Source organism: Hyperolius riggenbachi, chromosome 2, assembly GCF_040937935.1.
Source record: "Hyperolius riggenbachi isolate aHypRig1 chromosome 2, aHypRig1.pri, whole genome shotgun sequence".
NCBI classification, from domain to species: domain Eukaryota; kingdom Metazoa; phylum Chordata; class Amphibia; order Anura; family Hyperoliidae; genus Hyperolius; species Hyperolius riggenbachi.
In genome coordinates, this window is record NC_090647.1 from 23,368,436 (window position 1) to 23,395,896 (window position 27,461).

Sequence of the window (27,461 nt, forward strand, 5' to 3'; positions counted from 1 at the left end):
ATGCAGAGGGGGCTTCCAGGCAATCAGACAAAGCCGAGCTTCATCAGAAAGCCTTTCCAACAAAAGTCCCCCCCCCCCCCCTGCATTCTCTCTATACCCCCCTCCCCTCTGGACTTTTTTCTCTCCCCCTTCCAAAGACCCCCCCTGCTTTCTCTCTTAATTAAGTGATAGGTATATGGAGGCTGCCACATTTACTTCCTTTTAAACAATACCAGTTGCCTGGCAGTCCTGTTGATCTCTCTGGCTGTAGTAGTGTCTGAATCACACCTGAAACAATCATGCAGTTAATCTTGTCACACTTCAGTCAGAGCACCTGATCTGCTGCATGCTTGTTCAGGGGCTATGACTAAAAGTATTAGAAGTAGAGGATCAGCAGGACAGCTAGGCAACCGGTATTGCTTAAAAGGAAATAAACATGGCAGCATCCATATCCCTCATTTCAGATCTGCTTAAGGTTGTGCCTCTGCCTACCACTAGTACCAGCTGTGCAGTGCCCGATACCCCCTCATTCTTCCCTCTCCAAAAGTTACAGCTCTGTAGGACTCCTGCAAAATGTCCCCATCCTCTGCTCAGAGATCCCCCATTACAGCATACCTATTGAAGTCCCCCCTCCCTTCTAATGGTCCCATGTGATTAGGTATGCCCCGCCCCTTCTAATGGTCCCATGTGATTAGGTATGCCCCTCCCTTCTAATGGTCCCATGTGATTAGGTATGCCCCTCCCTTCTAATGGTCCCATGTGATTAGGTATGCCCCTCCCTTCTAATGGTTCCATGTGATTAGGTATGCCCCTCCCTTCTAATGGTCCCATGTGATTAGGTATGCCCCTCCCTTCTAATGGTCCCATGCAATAAGGTATGCCCCTCCCTTCTAATGGTCCCATGTGATTAGGTATGCCCCTCCCTTCTAATGGTCCCATGTGATTAGGTATGCCCCTCCCTTCTAATGGTCCCATGTGATTAGGTATGCCCCTCCCTTCTAATGGTCCCATGTGATTAGGTATGCCCCTCCCTTCTAATGGTCCCATGTGATTAGGTATGCCCCTCCCTCTAATGGTCCCATGTGATTAGGTATGCCCCTCCCTTCTAATGGTCCCATGTGATTAGGTATGCCCCTCCCTTCTAATGGTCCCATGTGATTAGGTATGCCCCTCCCTTCTAATGGTCCCATGTGATTAGGTATGCCCCTCCCTTCTAATGGTCCCATGTGATTAGGTATGCCCCTCCCTTCTAATGGTCCCATGTGATTAGGTATGCCCCTCCCTTCTAATGGTCCCATGTGATTAGGTATGCCCGTCCCTTCTAATGGTCCCATGTGATTAGGTATGCCCCTCCCTTCTAATGGTCCCATGTGATTAGGTATGCCCCTCCCTTCTAATGGTCCCATGTGATTAGGTATGCCCTGCCCCTTCTAATGGTCCCATGTGATTAGGTATGCCCCTCCCCTTCTAATGGTCCCATGTTATTAGGTATGCCCCTCCCTTCTAATGGTCCCATGTAATTAGGTATGCCCCTCCCTTCTAATGGTCCCATGTGATTAGGTATGCCCCGCCCCTTCTAATGGTCCCATGTGATTAGGTATGCCCCGCCCCTTCTAATGGTCCCATGTGATTAGGTATGCCCCGCTCCTTCTAATGGTCCCATGTGATTAGGTATGCCCCTCCCTTCTAATGGTCCCATGTGATTAGGTATGCCCCGCCCCTTCTAATGGTCCCATGTGATTAGGTATGCCCCTCCCTTCTAATGGTCCCATGTGATTAGGTATGCCCCGCCCCTTCTAATGGTCCCATGTGATTAGGTATGCCCCCCCCTTACCCCAATCACTGGCCTAGATGAGCATTATCAATAGAATGGACTGGATAACCAAGTGTGCATAAAGGTAACATTCTGTGCAGGGGAGACAGGAGTGGGGGGGGGGGACAGGGGTAATGTGTGGGGGTCACACTGCAGCCTTACACTGTAACAGATAGAGCAGGATGGGGGTGAGGCCAGCACAGGGACAGCAATATCTTCGAGGACTCCTCATATTCTCTGTAAGTGAAGAAAACAGCTCAAGAACAACATCTCTTTCCTCTCCCCGATTTATATCCTTATATTCATCACAGGCGGCGACATCTTTACTGCTGGCAGGTGCATCACTGCGGAATGTTTGCTTATTGTGTGTTCCGAAGTGAGCAGAAACAATACCTGGTCTCCCAGAATGCACTGGTAGGAAAATTCCACATAGCTAAACAGCGAAGGCTGTGACATCACTGGGAGAGCCGGTGTACATACCAATATACAGATATACATACAGGGGTTGGACAAAATAATGGAAACACCTTGAAAAATCAACAAAATATATTTTAATACGGTGTACGTCCACCTTCTGCGGCAATTACAGCCTCAATTCTCCGAGGTATTGATTCATACAAATTGTGAATTGTTTCCAAAGGAATTGTAGCCCATTCTTCAGTTAAAACACCCTTCAGTTCTTTTAGAGACGATGGCAGCGGAAATCGTCTTCTTACTTGAATCTCTAATAACGACCATAAATGCTCAATAATGTTGAGGTCTGGGGATTGTGGTGGCCAGATGACATGCTCAAGTTCATTAGAATGTTCCTCGTGCCATTCTTTAACAATTCTAGCTGTATGGATTGGGGCATTCTCATCTTGAAAGATGGCATTCCCCTCCGGAAACAGTTCTTGAACCATAGGATGAACCTGGTTGCTTAAAATTCCTAAATAGTCTCGGCTGTTAATTCTTCCATGAAGGGAAATCATTGGCCTGGCGGATTTACAAGAAATAGCACCCCAGATCATCACAGAACCCCCGCCATGTTTTACGGTTGGGAGAAGGCAGTCTGGATGAAATGCTTCTTTTTGCTGTCTCCAAATGTACACTTGGCTGGAGGTTGAGGTAAACGATGATTCGTCAGAGAAAAATCACATTTTTTTTCCACTGCTCGAGGGACCAATTCTGGTGGTTTCTAATTGCAGTTCTTCCGTGGAATCCAGATTTGTGCAGCTCCTGATGAACAGTTTTTGTGGAAACTGGGTTCTGTAGGTGTTCACTCAGCTCTGCAGTGATTTTGAAAGCTTTTCTAACAATTCGATATTGTGCCTGTGCAGTAGAGCGGCCCGACAGCGATCGGCTATTTCCACCTATCTCCAAGCGGAGAGCCGATACTGCGCTGAAGCCGGGAAGGTACATATTTGCATCCCCGCTGTTCAGGGAGCTTCATCTCCGCCGCCGTGGGACCGAGGAGGACGGGGGGAGCCTCAATAGGATCCGGAGGCTTCCCCCACCCGAGGGGAGGTTTTTCTCATTACAGGTTTTCTTTAAAACATGTTCAAAGATTATGATGCCAAAATGTTAGGCGTTTTCACTATTTTATCCAACCCTTGTATATATAGAAAGTGTTGCTGAAGCCAGGAAAATTACTGTAAAAATGGGTATCCTGAATAATGTAATGCCTTCTATACATGTCACTACAGGGCCTCTTTAAATAAACCTGTATGGATGTAACCATGTTTCCGGAGATGCTTTCAGCCAGCGATGTTGCGATTGAATATATATCGTGTATAACGCTTTACATGTGGAAGGATATCGCTGTACTGGCCAGCATCAATAAAATTTCATTGAAAAAAACTGATTACAAAAAGCTCCCCATCTCACCCTTCTGCACTGACGGTTTTTCTGAGCGCTTTCCTGAGCATGCGTCGCCACATCTCCTCCTTCCTCCTGAAACGCAAAGACAAAAAAATCAGCAGCTTTGATTTTGCTTAGAAAGTCTTAGGGCTCGTTTCCACCATAGCGAATCCGCATGCGGCGCCGACATGCGGATTCGCTTGGTACATTGAAGTGGCCGGGGCTGTTTCCATATGTGCGGCGTGCGGGAGCAATTTGGCGGCGGGCCAAATCTGCACGATGGGACCCACCGAATTCGCCTGCGTCGGGAATCCGTGCAAATCGCCGCTAATGTATTTAACAGGAAAAACGCATGCGTTTTTTACATGCGTTTTTACCCGCGATTCGCGTGCGATTTCGCACCTTTTTCAATGTTATTTTGCCCTGGCAGTGTCATGGTTAATTTCGCATGGCACCCTGCCATGCGAAATCGCACGCGAAATCGCGGGTAAAAACGCATGCGGAAACGCATCCGCATGCATTTTTACAAGCGTCGGGATGCCAGCGAAATCGCGTCGCAAAAGTGGAAACGAGCCCTTATACAGTTCAGCCCGAAGTAAGTGTTCAGTTCTGGGTCTACCCCATCCAGGAATGACAAATAAGAGCCTTTTCCCACTAGCTGCACTGGGATTGGATCACACATGACTTAATGAGCTTAGAAAATTGCAGTGGCACCTTGGTTAACATGGTAACCGCAGTGTTGCTTTTACACTGTGGCGAAAGTATTATGATTGAAAGATGCCATCAAATAGAGGGATGGGGAACAGGAGGAACCCATGGGACAATGAACAGAACCTGGACACTCAGGTGGACGTAATCTAGCCCACAATTTTTTAATTTTTTTTTTGTTAAGGGGCACTTTAAAGCCAGCTACGGATCTAAGAATACCATCTAATAGTTCAGTAAATCAGAGTGCTCAGACAATTACTGATTTGGCTTCTGCAGCTAAAATCCTGGCTTGACAAATTGGTCACATGATAAGAAGCAGAGCAGTGAAACTGCAAAGTTTCAGGCTCAACAGGTGGGTCTGCTTCAGCTTCCTGGATTGCATCACTGCAAGGGGGGGGTGTCACAGACTGAATCCCCCTAAGAAGATTGCAGCCTACAGCACAGACAGTCTGTGGAGTAAAAAGTGGCTGGTATTTAGCCTCCTGACTCCGTATTTTACAAGTGATTTCTATAGCATCAGTTTATTAGGAGACAGATGTAATCAAACTCAAAAAGGTAAGAGAATTGGGTGTATTCATGCGTTAAACACTGCAGGTCCCGATTACCTTTCGTTGAGGTCGTTCTGCTGGGCCGCCTGCAAAGCCTTCTTCTTGGTCATGTCCTCTAGAATTTCTCGCTGCTCCACCTCAGTTTCCTGTAACCTCTCCTCCACTAGGCGGCGCTGTGACAGCAAGTGGTCATATCTCTCTTTCAGTTCAGCATTGGCACAGACCACCAGCACCACCTCCTCCTCCAGGCACTGACGCTGCAGCTGATGTCCCTCCGCCAGGTCCAGCAAGTTGGCCACCCTGTTAAGACGAAGATGGAGAGGAGAGGTCAGGGGGACTCCAAGGGTCACAAATTCCCACCATTTTTCATAAACCGCTTAAAGCAGACCTGTGAGTTCCTTAGGAGAGAAAGTCACATACTCACCTCGGTAGAGTGACGCTTCTGAATCCCCACATCCTCCTCGAGACCACTGATCTAGCGCTGGACCCTCTGGAAGTTTGAGTGACCAAGCACGGTAGCACTGTGCACCTCGTACCTGCTCAGTAGCACGGAGCTGCTCGGGCTTGGTGGAAAAAGACATGTCCGATCAGCTCCGTGCTACTGCGCAGACACAAGACAGTGGGTGGAGGCAAGGTGGACAGGAGCTTATCCTCCTGCTAAGGTAAGTACTTTTTGGGGCACTTTTTTTTCCCTTCAGGTACAATTTAAAGTAAACCTGTGCTGAAGGAAAGGACAAACAGATACTTACCTGGCAGAGGGAAGCCCCCGGGACCAAGTGCTTGTTGCTCCTGCGCAGGGTTCCTCTGAACATATTCCAGAAGAGCTTATCGGATATATTCTGCGAACGCAGCCATACTGACAAGACAAGACAAATAACATTCATATTGCGCTTTTCTCCTGACGGACTCAAAGCGCCAGAGCTGCAGCCACTAGGGTGCGCTCTATAGGCAGTAGCAGTGTTGGGGAGACTTGCCTAAGGTCTCCTGCTGAATAGGTGCTGGCTTACTGAACAGGCAGAGCCGAGATTCGAACCCTGGTCTCCTGTGTCAGAGGCAGAGCCCTTAACCATTACACTATCCAGCCACTGCCCACCACAAGATCCATTAAAAAGGTTTAAAAACTAGTTTTGGAGAATTGTAATTTTCCAACCTCTACACAGTAACAGCCTTTATCCGGGAAGAGTGTCTGACAGCTCCTCTTTGGACAGGTGTTTCTCAAGAGGGCTGAGAGGTACCTTAAAGCAGGGCTTTTCAACCTGTGGTACGCGTACCACCAGTGGTACTTTGCTGTTGGCCAGGTGGTACACACCAGGTTTGCCTGTCACTTGTCCTGGTCTCATCTTGCCTCCACAAAGTTCAGCTCCCCCTCACTCGCTCCTGGCTGTGCTGCCCTGCAGCATACTTCAAATCTCAGATCAGCAGTGAAGAGAAAGCCAGGCGAATAGTGCGTATACAGGAAGTGACATCACTGCTCACTTCCTGTATTTGAAGTATACGCACTGTCACTGTGCATCTTTCACCTGGCTTAGAGAGACTTCCCCCTTCTTCCTCAGTAGAGAGGATCGAGCACTGGGACCCACCCCCTCAAAGATCTCCCCGTCAGCATGCCCACATGCAAATTCTCCACTCTGATTCTGGTGGAAACAGCCGAGCCCCATCGGCTCCGCTCTACTGAGCAGTCACACTGGTGGTACTCGAAAATTTTCAGGTGGTTAAAGTGGTACAATTAGTGAAAAGATTGAAAAGCCCTGCCTTAAAGCCCAAACATTTCCTATCTCAATTGAAAAAAACATGTTAATGGAAAGTGTTACATTGAGTAGGGGTCTGAATGGGGATTCTAAACGTGCAACTGTGACAGCTATAGAACTGAAAATAAAAATATGAGACTTTTCGGTGCCACTAATGTTCTATTCCTTATTCGTAATACACATACAATGAAATGATATCAAACTTTTTTTCACATCAGGTTAGCTTTAAATCGCACAATTTTTGCGATAGTGCGCCTTTAAAGCGGACCTGAACTCAGAACTTTCTCTCTGCTCTAAAAGATAAGCAACAGTAAATAACCTTTAAAGAAAAATATTTCTTTGTTCTAGCTGATACAAATCCTGCAATAAAAGCAGAGTTAGTACCTGCTAACGATGTTTTCAACAATCCTTCAGGGCAAAGGTGAGACGTAGCTCCTCCCAGGAACAGGAACAGACAGCACTTCCCCTATAAAAAAGTCACATGGTTAGTCCACCCTCAGTGCGTTTAGCCAAGTACCCGACAGGTGAACATTCCACTACCCATAACCGTGCAACTATCAGACACAGACAATTAACACCCGGGTGGGATCGTTGCCCTGAAGGATTGTTGAAAACATCGTTAGCAGGTACTAACTCTGCTTTTTCCCCACAATCCTTCAGGGCAAAGGTGAGACGATTAACAAGTAATACAACCTCAGGGTGGGACCAATGCTTGGAGAACGTTTCTACCAACCGCCTGGTCGTGTGCAGACATTGCATCAATTCGGTAATGACAGATGAACGTAGAAAAGCTTGACCACGTTGCTGCTTTACATATTTGCTCAGGCGAAGCCCCTGCATTATTAGCCCAAGAAGCTGCCCTAGCTCTAGAAAAGTGAGCTTTAAATGAAGCAGGAGCCTCACTTCCCATAACTCTGAAAGCTTCTATAATAGCTAACCTAATCCAATTAGCTATAGTAGATTTAGAAGCTATCTGACCTACAGTTTTCCCTGAAATAAAACAGATAAGGAATCGGTCTTCCAGACATCTGCAGCTCTGTTCAAGTATTCCAGAACACATCTTCTAACATCTAATGAGTGAAAAATCCTCTCTTTTCCATAACTTGGATTCACAGAGGGTAGGCAAAATAATATCCTGCGACCTGTGAAACCTAGACATAACTTTTGGACAAAACTTTGGATCCGTCTGTAATACTAACCTATCCTGAAAATAAGGACTTTTCATAGACAAGGCCTGTAGCTCACTAACCCTTCTGGCTGTAGTGATGGCTACTAAAAATACCGTCTTTAATGTAAGAAATTTAAAAGAACTGTCCCCTAGCGGCTCAAAAGGACCTTTGGACAGCCCCTCTAATACTAACGATAAATCCCAAGGAGAAACGTATGGCTTGTAAACTGGTAGTTTCCTAGATAGAGCCTTCCGAAATCTCAGTATTGGAGAGGAAGACAAGGGGATACCTGAAAAAGCAGATAAGGTAGCAATCTGCACCTTAAGCGTACTCACAAATATTTTTATCCCAACCGTCCTGGAGAAACCAGGACTGCTGGGACTGACAAGCTATCAAACTTAGAGCCAGATAACCAAAGATGGAAAGTCTTCCAGTATTTCAGATAGATCCTCCTAGTAACTTCCTTACAGCTTGTAACAAATGTAGAGGCTGCCTTCTCAGATACTCCCAACTTTTTGAGTGAGGCTAATTTAAGATCCAAACTAACAGATTCAATCTTCCTGGATGCGGATGCCACAGGTTCCCTTGTAGCAGTAGATCCGGCCTGCAAGGAAGTCTCCAAGGGTCTTCTGATGCTAACCTGAGAGCTGAAAACCAGCTCCTTCTCGGTCACCAAGGTGCTATCAAAATCATCCAATTTTGACAACCTCTCCATTTGCTGATGACCGCCGGAATCAAATTGAGAGGAGGAAATGCATACAGAAGTGGAAAGTTCTACTCTTGAATGAATGCATTCACCGCCCCGGCTTTGATCTCTTGGATTGAGAGAGAAACAAGTCTGAATCTGGGTATTGTCTTCTGTTGCAAACAGATCGATTGACGGTGTTCCCCATCGTTTTATGATGTCTGCGAAAACACCTCCTTGTTTAGAGACCATTCTGATGACAGAATCCTGCTTCTGTTCAGTTTGTCTGCATGTATTTTGAGTGTTCCCTTGAGATGAACAGCTCTCAAGGATGACACATTCTTTTCTGCCCAAGACAAGATGTCCTCCGCTTCCTCCTGCAACAACAGGAATCGCGTGCCTCTGTTTGTTGATAAACGCTACTGCCGTAACGTTGTTCGACTGGATCAGAACATTGCACTGCAACAGTATCGATTGCACCTGAAATAAAGCCAGCCTTACTACTGTTAATTCCTTTCAATTGGATAACCTTTGAGACTGATTTTGTCCATTTCCCCTGAAAGGCTCTGTGAGCTATATGAGCTCCTCAGCCCCAGGCGCTTGCATCCGCAGTTATTACGTTGTCTACAGGCCCCTTCCAAGGCCTGCCCTTCATAAGGTAGGATTCCTCCAACCACCGTTGCAGAGACACACAGTTTGAGGGATTTTAACTTTGAAAACTAATGTTTGTGGACGACCGTCCCAATTGTCTAGGAGGAACCTCTGTATCTTCCTGATATGCGCTAATGCCCAGGGAACTGCCACCATCGTGGATGACATTAACCCAAACACCGACAAAATCGTTCTTAGGGAAACTTTGTCTTCCCCTTGTAATGATTTCACTGCCAAACTTATCTTCAGAATCTTCTTGGGAGGAAGGAAAATCATCTGTTTTACTGAATCCACTAGCATGCCAAGAAACTGAGTTCTCTGACTTGGAATTAGAGAGGACTTCTCCAGGTTGATGATCCAACCTAGGGATCGGAGATGTTCCGATACCAGATTCAAATGGATTTTCAGCTGTTCTGCTGAACTTCCTAGAATAAGCAAGTCGTCTAAATACGGAATGATTAAAATCGATTGTTCCCTTAACGGAATTAATGCTTCTCCCAGAATTTTTGTGAACATTCTTGGGGCAGAAGTGATCCCAAACAGGAGGCAAACAAACTGGTAGTGTTCTACCATCCCATTTATTCTCACTGCAAAACTTAAGAATTTTTATGATTTTTGGTGAATCGGCATATGCCAATATGCATCTCTTAGATCCAGAGATGCCATAAAGGCCTCTGGAAACAATAACTCCCTTACTGATTCCATCCGAAAATTTTTCATAAACCGACTCAGGTTTGTTAGGTGCAGAATCAAGCACAGGATGAATTCCATTACCTTGTACAGCTCCACGGAATATGTTGGCGCTTTATAAATCAATAATAATAATTCTGTCTTAGCATGTTCTGCAATATGCTCAAAATCTCTGGAACCAGAGTGGGATCTCTTAGGGCCTTTCAGATCACAAATCTTGATGGTGGAGGAAGGGCAAACTATTTGGAAACCAAACATTATTGTCTGGCGAATAAATGGATTTTTTGACACTTTTGCCCACCTAAGAGAAAGTATCTTAGCCTTCCCCCCACCGCCTGACACGAGTCATTGGGATTCTGACTGGGACTCTAGAGCTTTAGACTTAAAGCCCCCTTTCCTGGACTTGTCAAAAGTCCACCTCCTGCCTTTACTTTGATCCTTAGAGGCATCCTTTTGATCACTTCTTGGCTTACGAAAAATATTGTTACCACAGTCTTCTGTTTCTTAAGCAAAACTTTATTTTTATTCAATGTTTTTTTTTTTTTTTTTTTTTTTTTACCCAAAGCTGAATCCAGTTCTGGACCAAACAACAATTCACCTGAAAAAGGGACACCACACAGCCTGTTTTTGGATGAGATATTACCATCCCATATTTTAAGCCACAAGGCTCTAATAGAAACAGAGCAATGGACCTGGCAGTAAACCTAATTGCTTCAGCAGAAGCATCTGATAAATATGCAGCAGTTTAAATGAAAATAGCAATAGAACTCAACAATTGCTAAACAGGTGCACCAGCCAGTATGTTAGCTTTGAGCTGATTAATCCACAGCTCCAAAAGTTGTGGCCACACATGTAGAGGTAAAAGCCGGCCTAAACATAGCCGCACTAGCCTCCCAAGACCTTTTCAAATAAACATCCACCTTTTAATTAAGTGGATCCTTCAGCTTTGTATAATTGATTATGAATAAACAAAACAGCTACCACATCCTCAATACAGAATTTAAACTTTGAAACAGATTCAGATTCTATTTCTCTAGTGTCTGAAACTATCAACTTCAGTCACAGACACTCCAGATACAGCAACCTGAGAAGTGGATGGATTAGCATTCAATAATGAGGACTTAATTGATTCCAATGAAGCATTAATCACCTCTCTAAAGGATTCAATGTATCCTGAACAGAGTGACCCGGCTCCTCCCCTACAACCCTCTGTATGCACAACTGACAGTTTTTGCATAGGGCAACATAAAAATTGCACAAAGGGCATGTTTTATCATTAGGAGGATGCCTATGCTTATCTGCAGCAGCAGCAGATTTAGCAGAAGCCTTAGTATTGGCATAAACAACAACACAACAAGGCATGTAACTCTGCTCACACATATAGCACAATCAGCCCAGAAAGAGAAACCATTATCTCACCTTTTGGGCGGCCTGGTTGCTCTCAATCCTCTCAGCGTCTGACATGCTTCCAGCTGACACATCCAGCGCAGGACAAACTCTCTCTGAGCAACAGTGCTACAGGCCCGCGCAGCTTCCCCTTGAAACATACCTGGCCTGCCGCGAATGGATGAGTGGCGGCCCGGAAGCTGCAGAGAGAGTAATGAGCCGGCACTACAAATTGTTACTTTCGGCATACCCGCCGGAAAGTACGCATCCGGACGCGGCCAAGCGTCCTAATGGCCACAATGCGCTCCACGCTGCACATGGCCGCCAGCTTACCTCCGTCCTGCCCACTCCGCCGCAAGGGGAACCCACGCCTTCCACTCTTGCTCTCCCTGGAAGCGGGAGAGAAAGGTAGGCAAACCCCAGGAAAGCTCCAGCCTGGGGCGCATGGCTAGACTGCCTCAGTACCACAGTCTCAGCCACCCAAAGAGATCCACCTGCAGCCCAGCACACAGGCTTCACCCAGAGGGGAGATGCCGACCTGCCTGGACGCAGGAACAAACAGCACTGAGGGTGGACTAACCATGTGACTTTTTTATAGGGGAAGTGCTGTCTGTTCCTGTTCCTGGGAGGAGCTACGTCTCACCTTTGCCCTGAAGGATTGTGGGGAAAATCTGCAATGTGTCTACTTCCTGCTTTCATGGAAGCAGACATAGGGTTTACATTCTGTGTTTACAAATTAGCTGCCAGGTAACACAACCTAGAGATCAAATTACAATGGTGATTAGTCACACATGAGGTGGAATCAGACAGGCTTAAAGTGAACCAGAGACGGAGCACCCTCATGTATTTTACCATATATATCAGTGGCTACATTAGTGAAAACACCTACACTGCTCTCTGTTTCATCCTTCACTGCTCAGCCTGCTTGTTATCAGCCCGGATAAAATCCCTGACTGAGCATTCAGTCTGGCTTTGCTCAGGAATCATTATAGCTGAGTCATTATAGCAGAGACAGAAGGGGCAGGCTTGGGCTTGAAAATACATCAGAGAAGACAGACTCAGCTATAATGATTCCTGAGCAAAGCCAGACTGAATGTTCAGTCAGGGATTTTATCAGGGCTGATAACAAGCAGGCTTAGTGGTGAAGAATGAAACAGAGAGCAGGGTAGGTGTTTTCTCTAATGTAGCCACTGAAATATATGGTAAAATACATGAGGATGCTTCATCTCTGGTTCACTTGAACTATCTAAATACATTTAGGGTGGATTTCTCCGTTTCCCTCCAGTGCAAGACTTCACTTTAAAGGTATTGAAAAGTGTTACATGAGCCAAAAGGTTGGGGTGTTACTAAATTCCAGAAAGGTCTGCCCAGATTAGGAAAATCTTTTATTTATTACTGTGCTGACAAATGTGCTTAGGGTGTTAAAACAAACAATGGTGGTGCGCGCCTGAAAAAAAAAATAAAATCACAAAATACAACTATCACAATAACAGTCCACAAACCAATTTATCACAGCCTTGAAATAGAAGGGCCCATAAGCACACTTAATCTGCTGATATCTTTAGAAGGTGCAGTCCTTTTAGGCCTTAGCGTTATACTACCATCTCACCCAGTGAGAAGGGGTACCCATCCATTTCTAGACCTCAGTTAGATAGGGTGAGCAGCGCTTTGGGGTCATCTAGGCCTTCCTCGCCTTATCCAGTTATCACCGTCAGTTCTCCTGCTCGATTAGGTCTTATGGAGCAATCCTCCTCAAACAGAAGACAGTTGAGCCGACATATCGTAAAACCGTATGGCAAAATGTAATTACATGAAAAATGCACACTCGCAAATGACAGCACTCAGAGTTTTAACAGGTTCTACCCCGGAAGGTGGCCTCCTGGCTGACTAATGGCAGCACCGCTCGACAATCCAGTCCTGCTTCAAGGTCCATCATCCGCCAGCGTATACCCAGAGTCTGTGCCCTCTACTCTACTAGAGCGGCAGGAGCAGACGCGTCAGTATACACTGGCAAAGGGTGGACATTTCATACTGCTGTGTGACTGTGCTGTTTTAATTTAATTACATTTTACCATAGAAAAAGGGTGCATGCCCCTTCTCACCGGGTGAGGTGGAGGTATAACGCTAAGGCCTAAAAGGACTGTTCCTGCTAAAGTTATCAACAGATTAAGTGTGCCTTATGGGCCCTCAAGGCAGTGATATATTGGTTTATGGACTATTCATGTGCGATTTGAACTTATTGTAATATTCAGATTAGGAAATCTGTGGGTACTTCAGGGCTTCAGGATGAAGAAATCCCAATATTCCTGAGGTACAATATGGGGTTTCTAGCCTCCGGGAGACATTCACCCCAAAGGAATTCCTATCTGATCTCCCTTGAGAATTCACTTTATGAGTGGTCACCTAGTACTTTGCTCCTTCAGCTGGTCATCTCTCTCCTGGACTTGTTTCTTCAGCTCGCAAGCTTCAAACGCCAACTGCAAACACAGAGAAGACACTGTGAGGTCACCACATCTCTCAGAAGGTCACAACACTTCAACAAGACTATCGAGTAAACGAAAGTCCACTCCAGCTGGCCTGGTGGTAAACTTTAACCTTCTCCGCTAATCCTCAGTTTATACATGGTGGGAAAACATCTCCATGGTTTATAAAGTGCTGAGCAAACGTTTGGGGCACTTGGGGAATAAATGCTGTAAACTTAGGGTGCTTTTAAGAAATAACCAATGCAATGGTCTGTTTATAAATGATTAACCTCCAACCTGCGAAGTCTATTAGAAATAATAAAAATGTCATTGGGAGAGAGCTTTTAGACAGAAAACTGTAATTGTTCCTCTAATACTGATACATATAAAAAAAAAAAAAAAAAAAAAAAAAAAAAAAATCACATTCAGATTTTAGTGCAGGACGCTATTGCGGGCTGCAATGTGAAGAAAGATACGTGTGGCACGGGGTGCGCAGGGGCAGTTCCCATCGACTTAAAAGTCGATGGTAATGACATTAGCTGGGGGCGGGAGAACGGAGGATTGTGGAGGACCGGCGTGGGACAGAAAGGCTGCAAGGGGCTACTAGCTGTTGGAGGGAAAACGGAGAATGGTGGAGGACCAGAAGGCTGCACGGGGCTGGCAGAAGCCCCAGGTAAGTGAAACACTTTGTATTTTCAGTTCTTCAGTTCTGCTTTAATCAAGTAGGATGGATAATATTGGTTGATCGTAAAGGAATTGGCTACTGTTCACAGATTTTGATCGACACTGATCCATTTTTGGTTTTAGAGCATGGAGGCACAACAACATGGTTCAGATCAATTAGTGAAGGAGAATCGCCAGGATCTCCCTTCCGGTGTGTGGGCCACTAGTCAATCCATCAAAAATCAAGTAATGTATGGGTACCCTAACACTGTACTCCAGATACCTGGCTACTGGAAACAATGACTCCATTCCCTATACATTTTGTATTAGACATCCTTCACTGGACTCTCAGGGAGGCTGGTGGGAATTCAGTAGGAGAAGACTTGCCAAAGAACTGTAGATAGTTTTAGAATCTGTAACACAAGAGGGTTTGGATTTCTGATTGATCGCTGGAGAACATTCTCTTAGCTTCCCTCCAACCTGAAGAGTCACTTGGACCCTTCAGAGGGTTCCATTTGCTCCAACAAGGACTCCCCATTTTTTTTTACGCTTGAGGAAGGACCCTTTATCTGACTGTCCCGAGACTTGACCTGGGATCGATCACACAATCTACTGGCCTGGAGAATCTTTTAATCTTAGAGGTTTCTTGTTCTCTAAAGGTGCCCATACATCGATCCATGATGGGCAGATTTGACCAAGAGACAAATCTCTCCGTGACCAACCAGAATGCTCTTGGCAGCACCTGGTTTCATCCGATTCGATAATAATAAAATCGGTTGGTGGAGCGGCCACCAAGTCAAGAGATGACGTTCTTCCCTTCAAACTGTTTGGTGCATCATTTTACATAGAAGGTCTCCTTCAAAGTCCATTAGCTCAGCGAGACAGAATTTAATAATTCTGCTCTGAGCTGTGATGGCCGTTTTGTTGCAGCCATAGTTTGACGTCAAGTCGTGTCTAGAGCAGTGTGGTATAGAACGCAGCTGCGAATACCATGGACTCCAGAAGCTACCTACAACATGCGAGAAAACTTGATCGACTGCTGTGCTTGAGCAACTGACGCAAACTATGAGCGATGAGCGATCCCATTAATCTCAGTTATGACACCAGGGCTATGGAGCCGCTACAAAAATAATCCGACTCCAACTCCGACTCCTCAGTTTATGAAACCACCGACTCCAACTCCAGGTAGTTAAAATGGCTTCGACTCCTCAACTCAGACTCCTTAGTCTAATACTTACCAGGTGTAACGATCGGTGTCAGCACGCAGAGAGAATCTGATTATTGGTGATCTGCAGTATCACCAAGAATGCAGATATATACCTGATTATTGATGATCTGCAGAATCACCGATAATACAGATATATTACTAACCTCTGGACACCTATAGGTATGTGAGTGTTTGGTGTAACAGTAATACTTTGAGCAATGCACCTGCTGGGCAGGTGATATTAGGCAGTAAAGGAACGCTGCTCTGAGAGCACAGGAACCTTCCAGCAGCCTGAGACTCTCCAAGGGGTGGAGTCAGGCTGGAGACAGGAAGGGCCAGAGAGTGAGTGACACCTGAAGGTGGATGTCACTACCTGATCTGGAGACTATCTCTTAAAGAGGAACTGTAACGACAAAACGTCCCCTGGGGGGTACTCACCTCGGGTGGGGGAAGCCTCCGGATCCTAATGAGTCTTCCCTCGCCGTCCTCCATCCATCAGGGGTCTCGCTGCGGCCCTCCGTGCAGCGGTGACGTAATATTTACCTTCCTGGCTCCTGCGCAGGCGCTCTGACGGCTGTCGGCTCCGAAGTAGGCGGAAATACCCGATCGCCGTCGGGTCTGCTCTACTGCGCAGGCGCAAGTTTCCGGCGCCTGCGCAGTAAAGCCGACCCGACGGAGATCGGGTATTTCCGTCTATTTCCGTGCCGAAAGCCGCCACAGCGCCCCCGCTGGAGGCAGCAAAGGTAAATATTGAAGCTACAGTCGGCTCTGTCGCCGGCTGTTCGGAGGGCTGCAGCGAGACCCCCGTGGGACAGAGGACGGCGTGGGAAGCCTCATTAGGATCCGGAGGCTTCCCCCACCCGAGGTGAGTACCCCCCAGGGGAGGTTTTTGTTGTTACAGAGTCTCTTTAAGGGGAGAGATAGCTCTCGAGGTCGGACACGCCTGGTTGGTAACACACGGACAGATAAAGTACAAAGACAGAAGGCTGATTCGGTATCCAAGGCAAGCAGGGTCTGGCAACGGAATATCAGATATGCGAGGTACCGAATCAGAGGACAGAGGAGTAGTCAAGAAAGCAATAAGTCATAACAGATATCAAACAATGCCTAGTCTGGGTGTGAGGTCCGTGGTCTCTCCCCCCTGGAACTAGTCTGCTGTATAACAAAATGATCGCACAAGTTCCCTAGTCTTGGGTGCGAGGTCCGTGGTCTCAGCACCCTGGAACTAGTCTGATGTATAACACAAATGATAATACAGTTCACTAGTCTGGGTGCGAGGTCCGTGGTCTCAGCACCCTGGAACTAGTCTGGAGTATAACACAAATGATAATCAGAGTTAGTACCTGCTAACGATGTTTTGAACAATCCTTCAGGGCAAGGTGAGACGTCGCTCCTCCCAGACGCAGGAACAGACAGCACTCCCCCTATAAAAAAGTCACATGGTCAGTACACCCTCAGTGCGTTAAGCCAAGTACCGGACAGGTGAACAACCACTAACCCACAATGTGCCACTATTTCACACAGACAAAACACTAACACCAGGGTGGGATCGTTGCCCTGAAGGATTGTTCAAAACATCGTTAGCAGGTACTAACTCTGATTTTTTCATACAATCCTTCAGGGCAAGGTGAGACGATTAACAAGTAATACAACCTCAGGGTGGGACCACCGCTTGGAGAACTTTTCTTCCAAACGCTTGGTCATTAGCCGACATTGCATCAATACGATAATGACGAATAAATGTTGAAAAGCTTGACCACGTAGCCGCTTTACAAATCTGCTCAGGTGAAGCGCCTGCATGATTAGCCCATGACGTTGCCATAGCTCTAGTGGAATGTGCTTTAAATGATGCTGGAACCTCAGCTCCCATAATCTTATATGCCTCAACAATAGCTAGCTTGATCCAACCGGCTATAGTGGATTTTGAAGCCCTCTGACCCAAGTTCCTACTTGAATGCAGAATAAATAAGGAATCTGATTTCCTGATATTTGCAATTCTGTCTATATATTCTAATACACATCTCCTAACATCTAGCATGTGAAAAAACTCTTCTTTCTCACTTTTTGGGTTTACCGAAAAAGTAGGCAGCACAATATCTTGTGACCTATGAAATTTTGACATAACTTTGGGACAAAATTTAGGATCCGTCTGAAGAATAAGTCTATCCTGAAAATCCTGAAAATACGGGCTCTTTATTGATAAGGCTTGGATCTCACTCACTCTCCTTGCCGTAGTCACTGCCACCAGAAACACTGTTTTAAAAGTCAACAACTTTAATGACGCATTCTGCAAAGGCTCAAACGGACTCTTACACAAACCGTTTAGAACTACAGACAGATCCCAAGGTGAAACATACGGCTTAAACATTGGGACTTTCCTAGACACTGCTTTTATAAACCTTATAATCAAAGGTGAGGAAGAAATTGGAATGCCTGAAAAAGCCGACAAGGCTGAAATCTGTACTTTCAAAGTACTGACTGATATTCTTTTTTCCCAACCGTCTTGGAGAAAATCCAAAACCGCTGGAATGGAAAGGCTATCAAACTTTGAGTCTTTTAACCAGGAATGAAAAGTTTTCCAGTATTTCAAGTAAATTTTTCTTGTCACCTCTTTACGGCTGGAAATTAAAGTACCAGCCGTCTTATCCGACACCCCCATCTTCCTAAGCAACACTAGCTCAGGATCCAAACCGCCAGACTCAGACTGCCTGGATGAGGATGCCATATTTCCCCCTGATGGAGTAAGTCTGGTCTTTCTGGAAGTCGCCAAGGCTCCCCTGACGACAGATACCTGATCCTTGCAAACCAACTCCTTCTTGGCCAGATCGGAGCAATCATTATCATCGGAGCTCTGCAACTTCTCCATTTGTCTAGTACTGCCGGAATTAGAGTCAGTGGTGGGAATGCGTACAGAAGGGGGAAATCCCATTTCTGATTGAACGCATCCACTCCCATACAATTGTTCCTCGGATTCAACGAAAAAAATTGTTTGACCTGACAATTTTCCTCTGTTGCAAACAAATCTATTGTTGGCATTCCCCATCTTTCTGTTATATACCGGAACACTTCCTTGTTCAGAGACCACTCTGAGGATAGAAGCCTGTTCCTGCTCAGCTTGTCTGCATCCATATTTAATGTTCCCTTGAGATGAAGTGCTCTCAAGGATAATACATGGCTTTCTGCCCATGATAAAATTTTCTCCGCTTCCTCCTGTAATAACGGGGATCGCGTGCCTCCCTGCTTGTTTATGAATGCCACTACAGTCATATTGTCTGACTGAATCAGTAGATGAGACTGGTTTACTGTCGACTGTAACTCCAGTAAAGCCAACTGCACCGCTTTTAGCTCCCTCCAATTGGATGACCTTAGGGATTCGGTTTTTGTCCACTTCCCCTGAAACGCTTTGTGTCCTATGTGGGCCCCCCATCCCCACGAACTTGCATCCGTAGTTAGGATGAAGTCTGTTGGATTTCTCCAAAGACTGCCCTTCACAAGATTTGATTCCATCAACCACCACTGAAGAGATAACACAACAGTTTCTGTGATGCCTACCCTGAAATCCAGCGTCTGAGGACGCCCGTCCCAGTTTTGTAGTAGAAATGTCTGTAACTTCCGCAAATGAGCTAACGCCCACGGTACTGCCACCATTGTGGAAGACATTAGACCCACAACTCGAGAAATCGTTCTCAAGGATGGACTCGGGTCTTTCTGTAAACCTTGCACAGCCCCTTTTAATTTCACCACCCTTTCCGGTGGAAGGAACATTTTCTGACTTGTTGAGTCTATTAATATTCCCAGAAAAATTATTTTCTGACTCGGAACAAGTGATGACTTGTCCAGATTGATTATCCAACCCAGAGACTGAAGGTGGTTGGAAACTACCTTTAATACGTTTTCCATCTCCTCCACTGAATTGGCTAATAACAGTAAGTCGTCTAGGTATGGAATCACCAGTATCGACTTTTCTCTTATAGGAATTAAAGCTTCTCCCAGAATTTTGGTGAACATTCTTGGGGCAGAAGTTATTCCAAACGGGAGGCAAACGAATTGGAAATGCATCACAACCCCGTTTACCCTTACCGCAAACCTCAGGAATTCCTGTGACTTTACGTGAATCGGAACGTGCCAGTAGGCGTCTCTTAGATCCAGAGACGCCATGAACGCTCCTGGAAACAACAGATCCCTCACGGAAAAAATTGATTCCATCCGAAATCTTTTCTTTTTCATGAATGGATTCAGGGTCTTCAGATTTAGAATCAATCTGTACTTCCCTGAGGGTTTTTTTACTACAAAAATTGTCGAATAAAACCCCTTCTTTTGTTCTTTTAGTGGTACTTTTCGAATTACCTTTTGATCCAACATATTTTGTAAGATCTCCAGAATCTCTGGAGCCAGAGCTGGGTCTCTTGGTGGCTCTGATATTACATATCTCGACGGAGGAGGGTGGGCAAATTCTATGCGATACCCGAATCGAATCAGTTGACGAATGAATGGACTTTTCGTCAACTGACTCCACGCGTGGTAAAAGTATCTTAATCTTCCCCCCACCGCCAGAAAAGAGTCACTGCGGTTTAGACGGGGCTTCAAGAGCCTTAGCTCTGAAACCCCCTTTTCCTGATCTATCAAAAGCCCATCTTTTACCTTTCTTTTGATCTTTTGCCTGCTCCCTTTGATTAATTTTGGGCCTACGAAAAAAAGTTTTATTAGGCACCAATTTCTGCTTTCTAGGGAACGTTTTCTTTTTATTAGAAGTCCTCTCCAGAGCTGAGTCCAGCTCCGGACCAAAGAGAAGGTCTCCTGTGAACGGAACGCCACATAACCTATTTTTTGATGTAAGATTGCCATCCCAAGTTTTCAGCCACAAGGCTCTACGGCAAACATTTATCAAGGCTGTGGACCTAGCCGTGAACCTAATTTAATAATTGCTCCACCGAGGCACCTGCTAAAATGCTAGACTTTAACTGATTAATCCACAATTCAAGTGTCCTCGCCACACAGGTGGAAGCAACTGCTGGTCTGAACGACGTAGCACTAGCTTCCCAAGACCGTTTAAGATACGCGTCCAATTTTTTGTCAATCGGATCTTTAAGATCTCCAAGATCTTCAAACGCCAGATCTCCCTGCTTTGTTACCTGGGAAAACGGGGTGTCTAATTTAGGACATCTATCCCAAAGAGTAGTATCCTCTGCAGAAAACGGAAACCTTCGTTTTAATGCTTTGGATAATAAAAGTCTTTTTTCTGGATCAGTCCATTCCTTCAGTATGGACTGTTTGATAGCCTTATGCACAGGAAACACCAGCCCTTCCCTTTCTTCCATACCTTTGTACAATTGATCATGGACAGAAAGGCTAGCTGAATTATCCTTATTTATTTCTAAAGTATCATTGATAGCTGCAATCAACATCTCAGTATCCTCAATGCGAAACTTAAATCTAGAGTTTGACTCTGAGTCCATCTCTCTATTGTCTGAATCATCAGAGCTGACCCCTGTCTCCGTGACTTCCAGACTATCAGTTTCTAGAGCAGGCACCACCCCAACATCCTGTGATGACTGTCCTGAACTAGAGAGGGATGATTTAAATGATTCTAATGAGGCATTAATCTCCTCTCTAAATGCTTTCAAAGTGTCCTGCACAGAAGGACCTGATTGCTCCCCCATAACCTTATCCATACATAATTGGCATAAGGTTTTTGCATATGGCAACGCCAATTTAGCATTACACACTGGACATCTTTTGTATGTAGGTGGAGGCCTGGTCTTGTCAGCCGACTCTGACCCTTTCACTTGAAATACATAGCCCAAAAAACAAACAACATCAGAGATATCCCCTCTCTAAATGTTATCAAAGTGAGCAAATATACAAACAGCCCCAGAACGAGATTCAGCCATCTAACCTTCTGAGCCGTTGAGCTGCTTTCCGTCTTGTCTGTGGCCGACATGATCTGTCCACATCCAGCCCAAGACGCTGTCTCTCACCGACTGCAGCCGCGCGGCTTTCCCCTGAAATATCTTCCGGCAATCAGTGTAGGAGAGGCGGGACCGGAAGAAACTGAGAGACAGACAGCCAGCCTCCAATAAGACGCGAGTTCCGGCCTACCTGCCGGAAACTATGCGTCACGTAGGCGACATGCGCACATCCGTTCGCATCCGACCAGGAAGAGTCAGCACTTCTCTGCACGTGCAAACAGACCCGCTCTGCACCGTCAGCTGCTGCTTACCTCCGGTCTCCGCTCCACCGATCACCAGGGGAAGCCTCCACGCCCTCTACTCTTGCTGCCCCTCATAGGGGAAGAAAGGTAGGCAAGTCCCACAAAAGTTCCAGCATGGGACGATGGGCTAGACTGCCTCAGTGCCACAGTCTCAGCCCACCCTAAGGAATGCAACCTGCAGCCCAGCACACAGGTCCCACTCCCAGGGGAGATGCCGACCTGCCTGGACGCAGGAACAAACAGCACTGAGGGTGTACTGACCATGTGACTTTTTTATAGGGGGAGTGCTGTCTGTTCCTGCGTCTGGGAGGAGCGACGTCTCACCTTGCCCTGAAGGATTGTATGAAAAAATACAGTTCCCTAGTCTGGGTGTGAGGTTCTTGGTCTCTACACCCTGGAACTAGCTTAAGCATAAACAGAATAACAGTTCAAGTAATCTGGCTCAGTGTGAATTCCCAGGTCCACCTGGTTCAAACACACTGTTGGATCTGACTAGGTCTGAGTGCTTCCACGTAGTGTTCGCAACGGCAGACAACTTGCAACTGGCCAGCAGTAACTATATATGGAGTAGTGCTCTCCAGCACCACCCCTAATTGAACAACCAATAGTATCCTGCTCAGGAGTCAGCTGATCGGCGTGATCAGCTGATCTCTCCTTGCCCAGTATAAGAGTTCTGCCTCTCAGTGCGCGCATATTCCTAAGCCTGTGTGCACTAACAGACTCAGCCACACCAGACACACGCTGCCGCGTGCAAACCGCCGCGCTGGACGCGGAACCAGCCGCCTTACTGTTGTTGCATGCGGCGGCTTTTCCGCGTTCTGCCCTGCTACCAAACACACGCTTCCGCATGCAAACCACCGCATTGGACGCGGAATCAGCTGCCTCCTCAGCAGCACACGCAGCAGCTTTTCCGCGTTTTCTCACACCAGGGCTGTGGATTATGTACAAAAATCATTTGACTGACTCCTCAGTTTATAAAACCTCTAACTCCAACTCCAGGTACCCAAAATTGCTCAGACTCCTCGACTCCAACTCCACAGCCCTGTACAACACGGTGGATACCTAGCGGTAGACATCGGGGACAATCACCGACAGACATCCATCTGAACTGGCCAGAAGTTGGCAGCACCATCAGAAAAGAGAGCAACGGCCTGGGCACCACTGGGAGATATCCTAAAGTCTCCTCTGCTGGACTCCCTGATGTGATACAGCTGTCCAGACCCTCAGTTATCTGGCAATCCAGGTAAAGGGAATTTAAAAGGTGGACTTACACTAATACATGGGCACCAGATTTGATTATCAGATAAATCCCCGTCAGATCAAATCTGATAGGGATCTATTACTGCCACACACTAACCATAGATTTTTAATCAATTTCAACATGAAGTCTATTAAAATCTATTGAACCACGGCGCTGCACTGTTCGATGCCATGGGACATTATGGGCATTCAACCTGAAGCTGTTAGCATGCTGTGAGCATGCTTGTTCTTAAAGGACAACTGAAGTGAGAATATGAAGGCTGCCAAATTTATTTCCTTTTAAACAATACCAGTTGCCTGGCACCTCTGCTGAGCTATTTGGCTGTCGCGTCTGACACCAGAAACAAGCATGCAGCTAATCCTGTCAGATCTGACAATAATATTAGAAACACCTGATCTGCTGCATGCATGTTCAGGGGCTATGGCTAAAAGTATTACAGGCAGAGGTTAAGCAGGACAGGCAGGCAGGCAACTTCTATTGCTCAAAAGGAAATAAATATGGCAGCCTCCATATCCCTCTCGCTACAGTTGTCCTTTAACCACTTGAGGACCCACCCTTTACCCCCCCTTAAGGACCAGCGCTGTTTTACCTCAAAGCCCCCCTCCGCGGCGAAATTCCCCCCCTCCCTCTCCTCCCTCCCTTCCCCGGAGATCCGAGGCTGCACAGGAACGGATCTGTCCTGTGCAGCCTCTAACAGGCTCCTGCCTGTCATGTGACAGCGATCCCCGGTCGCTGATTGGCCGGGGATTGCTGATCTGGTACAACGCTGCTACTGTTAGCAGCGTTGTACGGATGTAAACAAAGCGGATTATTTCCGCTTGTGTTTACATTTAGCCTGCGAGCCGCGATCGGCGGCCCGCAGGCTATTCACGGAGCCCCCCGCCGTGAATTGACAGGAAGCAGCCGCTCGCGCGAGCGGCTGCTTCCTGATTAATTAGCTTGCAGCCGGCGACGCAGAACTGCGTCGCTGGTCCTGCAGCTGCCACTTTGCCGACGCACGGTATGAGTGCGCGGTCGGCAAGTGGTTAAGTAGAGCTTCAGTGTTGTGATCCATATTATCCCCAAAGAGAACCTGTCTCTTCCCAGCAGAGATGGTCATTCTCTCCACACTGAGACAGAGAAAATGTTAGACGGAACTATTCCTGTATATGAACGCAGCTTTACCAACCACCAGAGAGGAAGTCAGAGCTGGCAGACGGGTGCGGAGATCAGTGTGTGTCTCTGGGGACAGCAAAATTGTGAAACAATAACTTTCTAACTGGCTTGTCTTGTTTGAAAACAATGCAGGAAGTTGTTTGTGTTCAGAGAGCATGTATCCCTCAGCAGTGCAGACACATTGACTTCCCTCATCACCACAGATCTATTATCAGAGGTCATTTCTAGGCATGCGTGTCATCAGTACCGGTTCAGTAAGTACCTCGCCGTTGGCGCTCTGAACTGCGGACATTTCTTTCTGTAGTGCGGGAATATCCCCGGACTCCGCCACGGCCTCAGACTGCGATCTGTAAGACAGGAATGAGGATGTAACACGCTTTATCAGAAACACTCAATTCAGGCAGCCCTGGGGGCAACGTCAGGCTGAGATATAAATACTGCATATGACAGGTTCATGAGCACAATTCCCGAACGTTACTGCAATTACTGAAAAAAAAAAATGTGGTCAGGTAACCAGAAGAGAAATAGCTGGGAGAGTTAACAGTAGACAGTATAAGCAGGAAACGGTGCGTGACTTCCTGTAAGGGACCCATGGTAATGGCACAGGGTTTGCTGTAAGGGGCCGATGGTAATGGTTCAGGGTTTGCTGTAAGGGACCGATGGTAACAGTACAGGGTTTGCTGTAAGGGACCCATGGTAACGATACAGGGTTTGTTGTAAGGGACCCATGGTAATGGTACAGGGTTTCCTGTAAGGGAACCAGGGTAACAGTACAGGGTTTGCTGTAAGGGACTGATGGTAACAGTACAGGGTTGGCTGTAAGGGACACATGGTAATGGTACAGGGTTTGTTGTAAGGGACCCATGGTAATGGTACAGGGTTTCCTGTAAGGGAACCAGGGTAACGGTACAGAGTTTGCTGTAAGGGACTGATGGTAACAGTACAGGGTTTGCTGTAAGGGACCCATGGTAACGATACAGGGTTGGTTGTAAGGGACCCATGGTAATGGTACAGGGTTTCCTGTAAGGGAACCAGGGTAACGGTACAGAGTTTGCTGTAAGGGACTGATGGTAACAGTACAGGGTTGGCTGTAAGGGACACATGGTAATGGTACAGGGTTTGTTGTAAGGGACCCATGGTAAAGGTACAGGGTTTGCTGTAAGGGACCCATGGTAACGGTACAGGGATTTCTGTAAGGGACCGATGGTAACAGTACAGGGTTTGCTGTAAGGGACCCATAGTAACGGTACAGGGTTTGCTGTAAGGGAACCATGGTAACAGTGCAGAGTTTGCTGTAAGGGGCCCATGGTAACGGTACAGAGTTTGCTGTAAGGGACCCATGGTAATGGTACATGGTTTGCTGTAAGAGACCCATGGTAATGGTACAGGGTTTGTTGTAAGGGACCACGGTAACAGTACAGGATTTGCTGTAAGAGACACATGGTAACGGTAAATGGTTTGCTGTAAGGGACCCATGGTAACGGTACAGAGTTTGCTGTAAGGGACCCATGGTAACTGTTCAGGGTTTGCTGTAAGGGACCATGGTAACAGTACAGGATTTTCTGTAAGGGACAATGGTAACTGTTCAGGGTTTGCTGTAAGGGACCCATGGTAATGGTACAGGGTTTGCTGTAAGAGACCCATGGTAATGGTACAGGGTTTGTTGTAAGGGACCATGGTAACAGTACAGGATTTGCTGTAAGGGACACATGGAAACGGTACATGGTTTGCTGTAAGGGACCCATGGTAACGGTACAGAGTTTGCTGTAAGGGACCCATGGTAACTGTCCAGGGTTTGCTGTAAGGGACCATGGTAACAGTACAGGATTTGCTGTAAGGGACCATGGTAACTGTTCAGGGTTTGCTGTAAGGGACCCATGGTAATGGTACATGGTTTGCTGTAAGGGACCCATGGTAATGGTACAGGGTTTGCTGTAAGAGACCCATGGTAACGGTACAGGGTTTGCTGTAATGGACCCATGGTAACGGTACAGGGTTTGCTGTAAGGGACCCATGGTAACAGTACAGGGTGTGCTGTAAGGGATCTCCCACAATTCGTATCGCAGTCTGTGTCACTGGTTCAGGTCAGGTATGGCTACCACACTCCTTGGTCATATAGAACAGTGGGTGCCAGCTATGGGTAATTGGATCAATTAAAAAAGAAATGCTCCGATAGGTTTATTAATAGTGATGCAACACATGCCACCCACGTTCTACGGAACAGAGAGGGTTGAGGAGATTCTAATACTCCGGCTTGCATGTAAATTAAATGCAAATCGTGTTCAGCTTGGAATGAGGCAATCCAAGCCACCCAGAATGCATCTGCTTGTCTTAGATAAAAAACAAAACAAAAAGCAGTTCATCTTACCTGGGGCTTCTTGCAGCTTTCTGCAGTCATCCTGTGCCTGCGCTGTCCTTCGGCAACCCTTCAGCCAGCAGCGGCGACCCACTTAAAGCAGTCCGGCCACTCACCTCCTCCCGTGTCCCCGTGCCCAGCAGCGTTCTGCACATGCACAGTATGGGTAAATGGCTACTGCGCAGCTTTCAGGGGAGCGCCGCTGCTGCCTGGAGGAACTCTGAAGGATGGTGTGGGCACAGGATGACAGTGGGGGAATGCAACAAGCCCCAGGAAAGTTCAACTGCTAAAGTAAGTTAAGTAATAGTAGTAATGAGTTGAACTTACCCGGGGCTTCTAATGGTCCCCCACAGACATCCTGTGCCCGCGCAGCTGCTCACCGATGCTCCGGCCCCGCCTCCGGTTCACTTCTGGAATTTCAGACTTTAAAGTCTGGAAACCACTGCGCCTGCGTTGCCGTGTCCTCGATCCCGCTGATGTCACCAGGAGCGTACTGCGCAGGCACAGACCATACTGGGCTTGTGCTACACACTCCTGGTGACATCAGCGGGATCAAGGACACGGCAACACAGGCGCAGTGGTTTTCAGACTTTAAAGACTGAAATTCCAGAAGTGAACCGGAGGCGGGGCCAGAACATCGGGGAGTGGCTGCGCCAACACAGGATGTCTGTGGGGGACCATTAGAAGCCCCGGGTAAGTTCAACTAATTTTCCCCTGACCCCCCTACAGTATCCCTTTAAGTGTATCGGTCGGGCATAAAATAAAAAATCAATTATTTATTTTTATCTGGTAAACAAGTGATAAGGATGCTAACTAGGCAATCCAAAAGTTAAAATCACTATTACTTTTCTTGTTGATAAATGATCCTTCCCCAGTTTACCTGACTCTTATTTGGTACACACCAAATTTGGTACACAAAAGAGAAGTTGC

General features: G+C 46.6%; 1 protein-coding gene across 1 annotated transcript in view; it reads right to left on the bottom strand.

Annotated features, from left to right (window-relative positions):
* Positions 1-27,461, bottom strand: part of ATG16L2 (autophagy related 16 like 2) — a 102,636-nt gene that overhangs the window by 50,035 nt on the left and 25,140 nt on the right. The window contains exons 3-6 of the mRNA XM_068266566.1: positions 24,438-24,522; positions 13,620-13,693; positions 4,945-5,187; positions 3,659-3,724 (exon numbers count right to left, since the gene is read on the bottom strand). Coding sequence (XP_068122667.1) covers positions 3,659-3,724; positions 4,945-5,187; positions 13,620-13,693; positions 24,438-24,522 — 468 coding nt within the window. The remainder of the gene's footprint in view (positions 1-3,658; positions 3,725-4,944; positions 5,188-13,619; positions 13,694-24,437; positions 24,523-27,461) is intronic.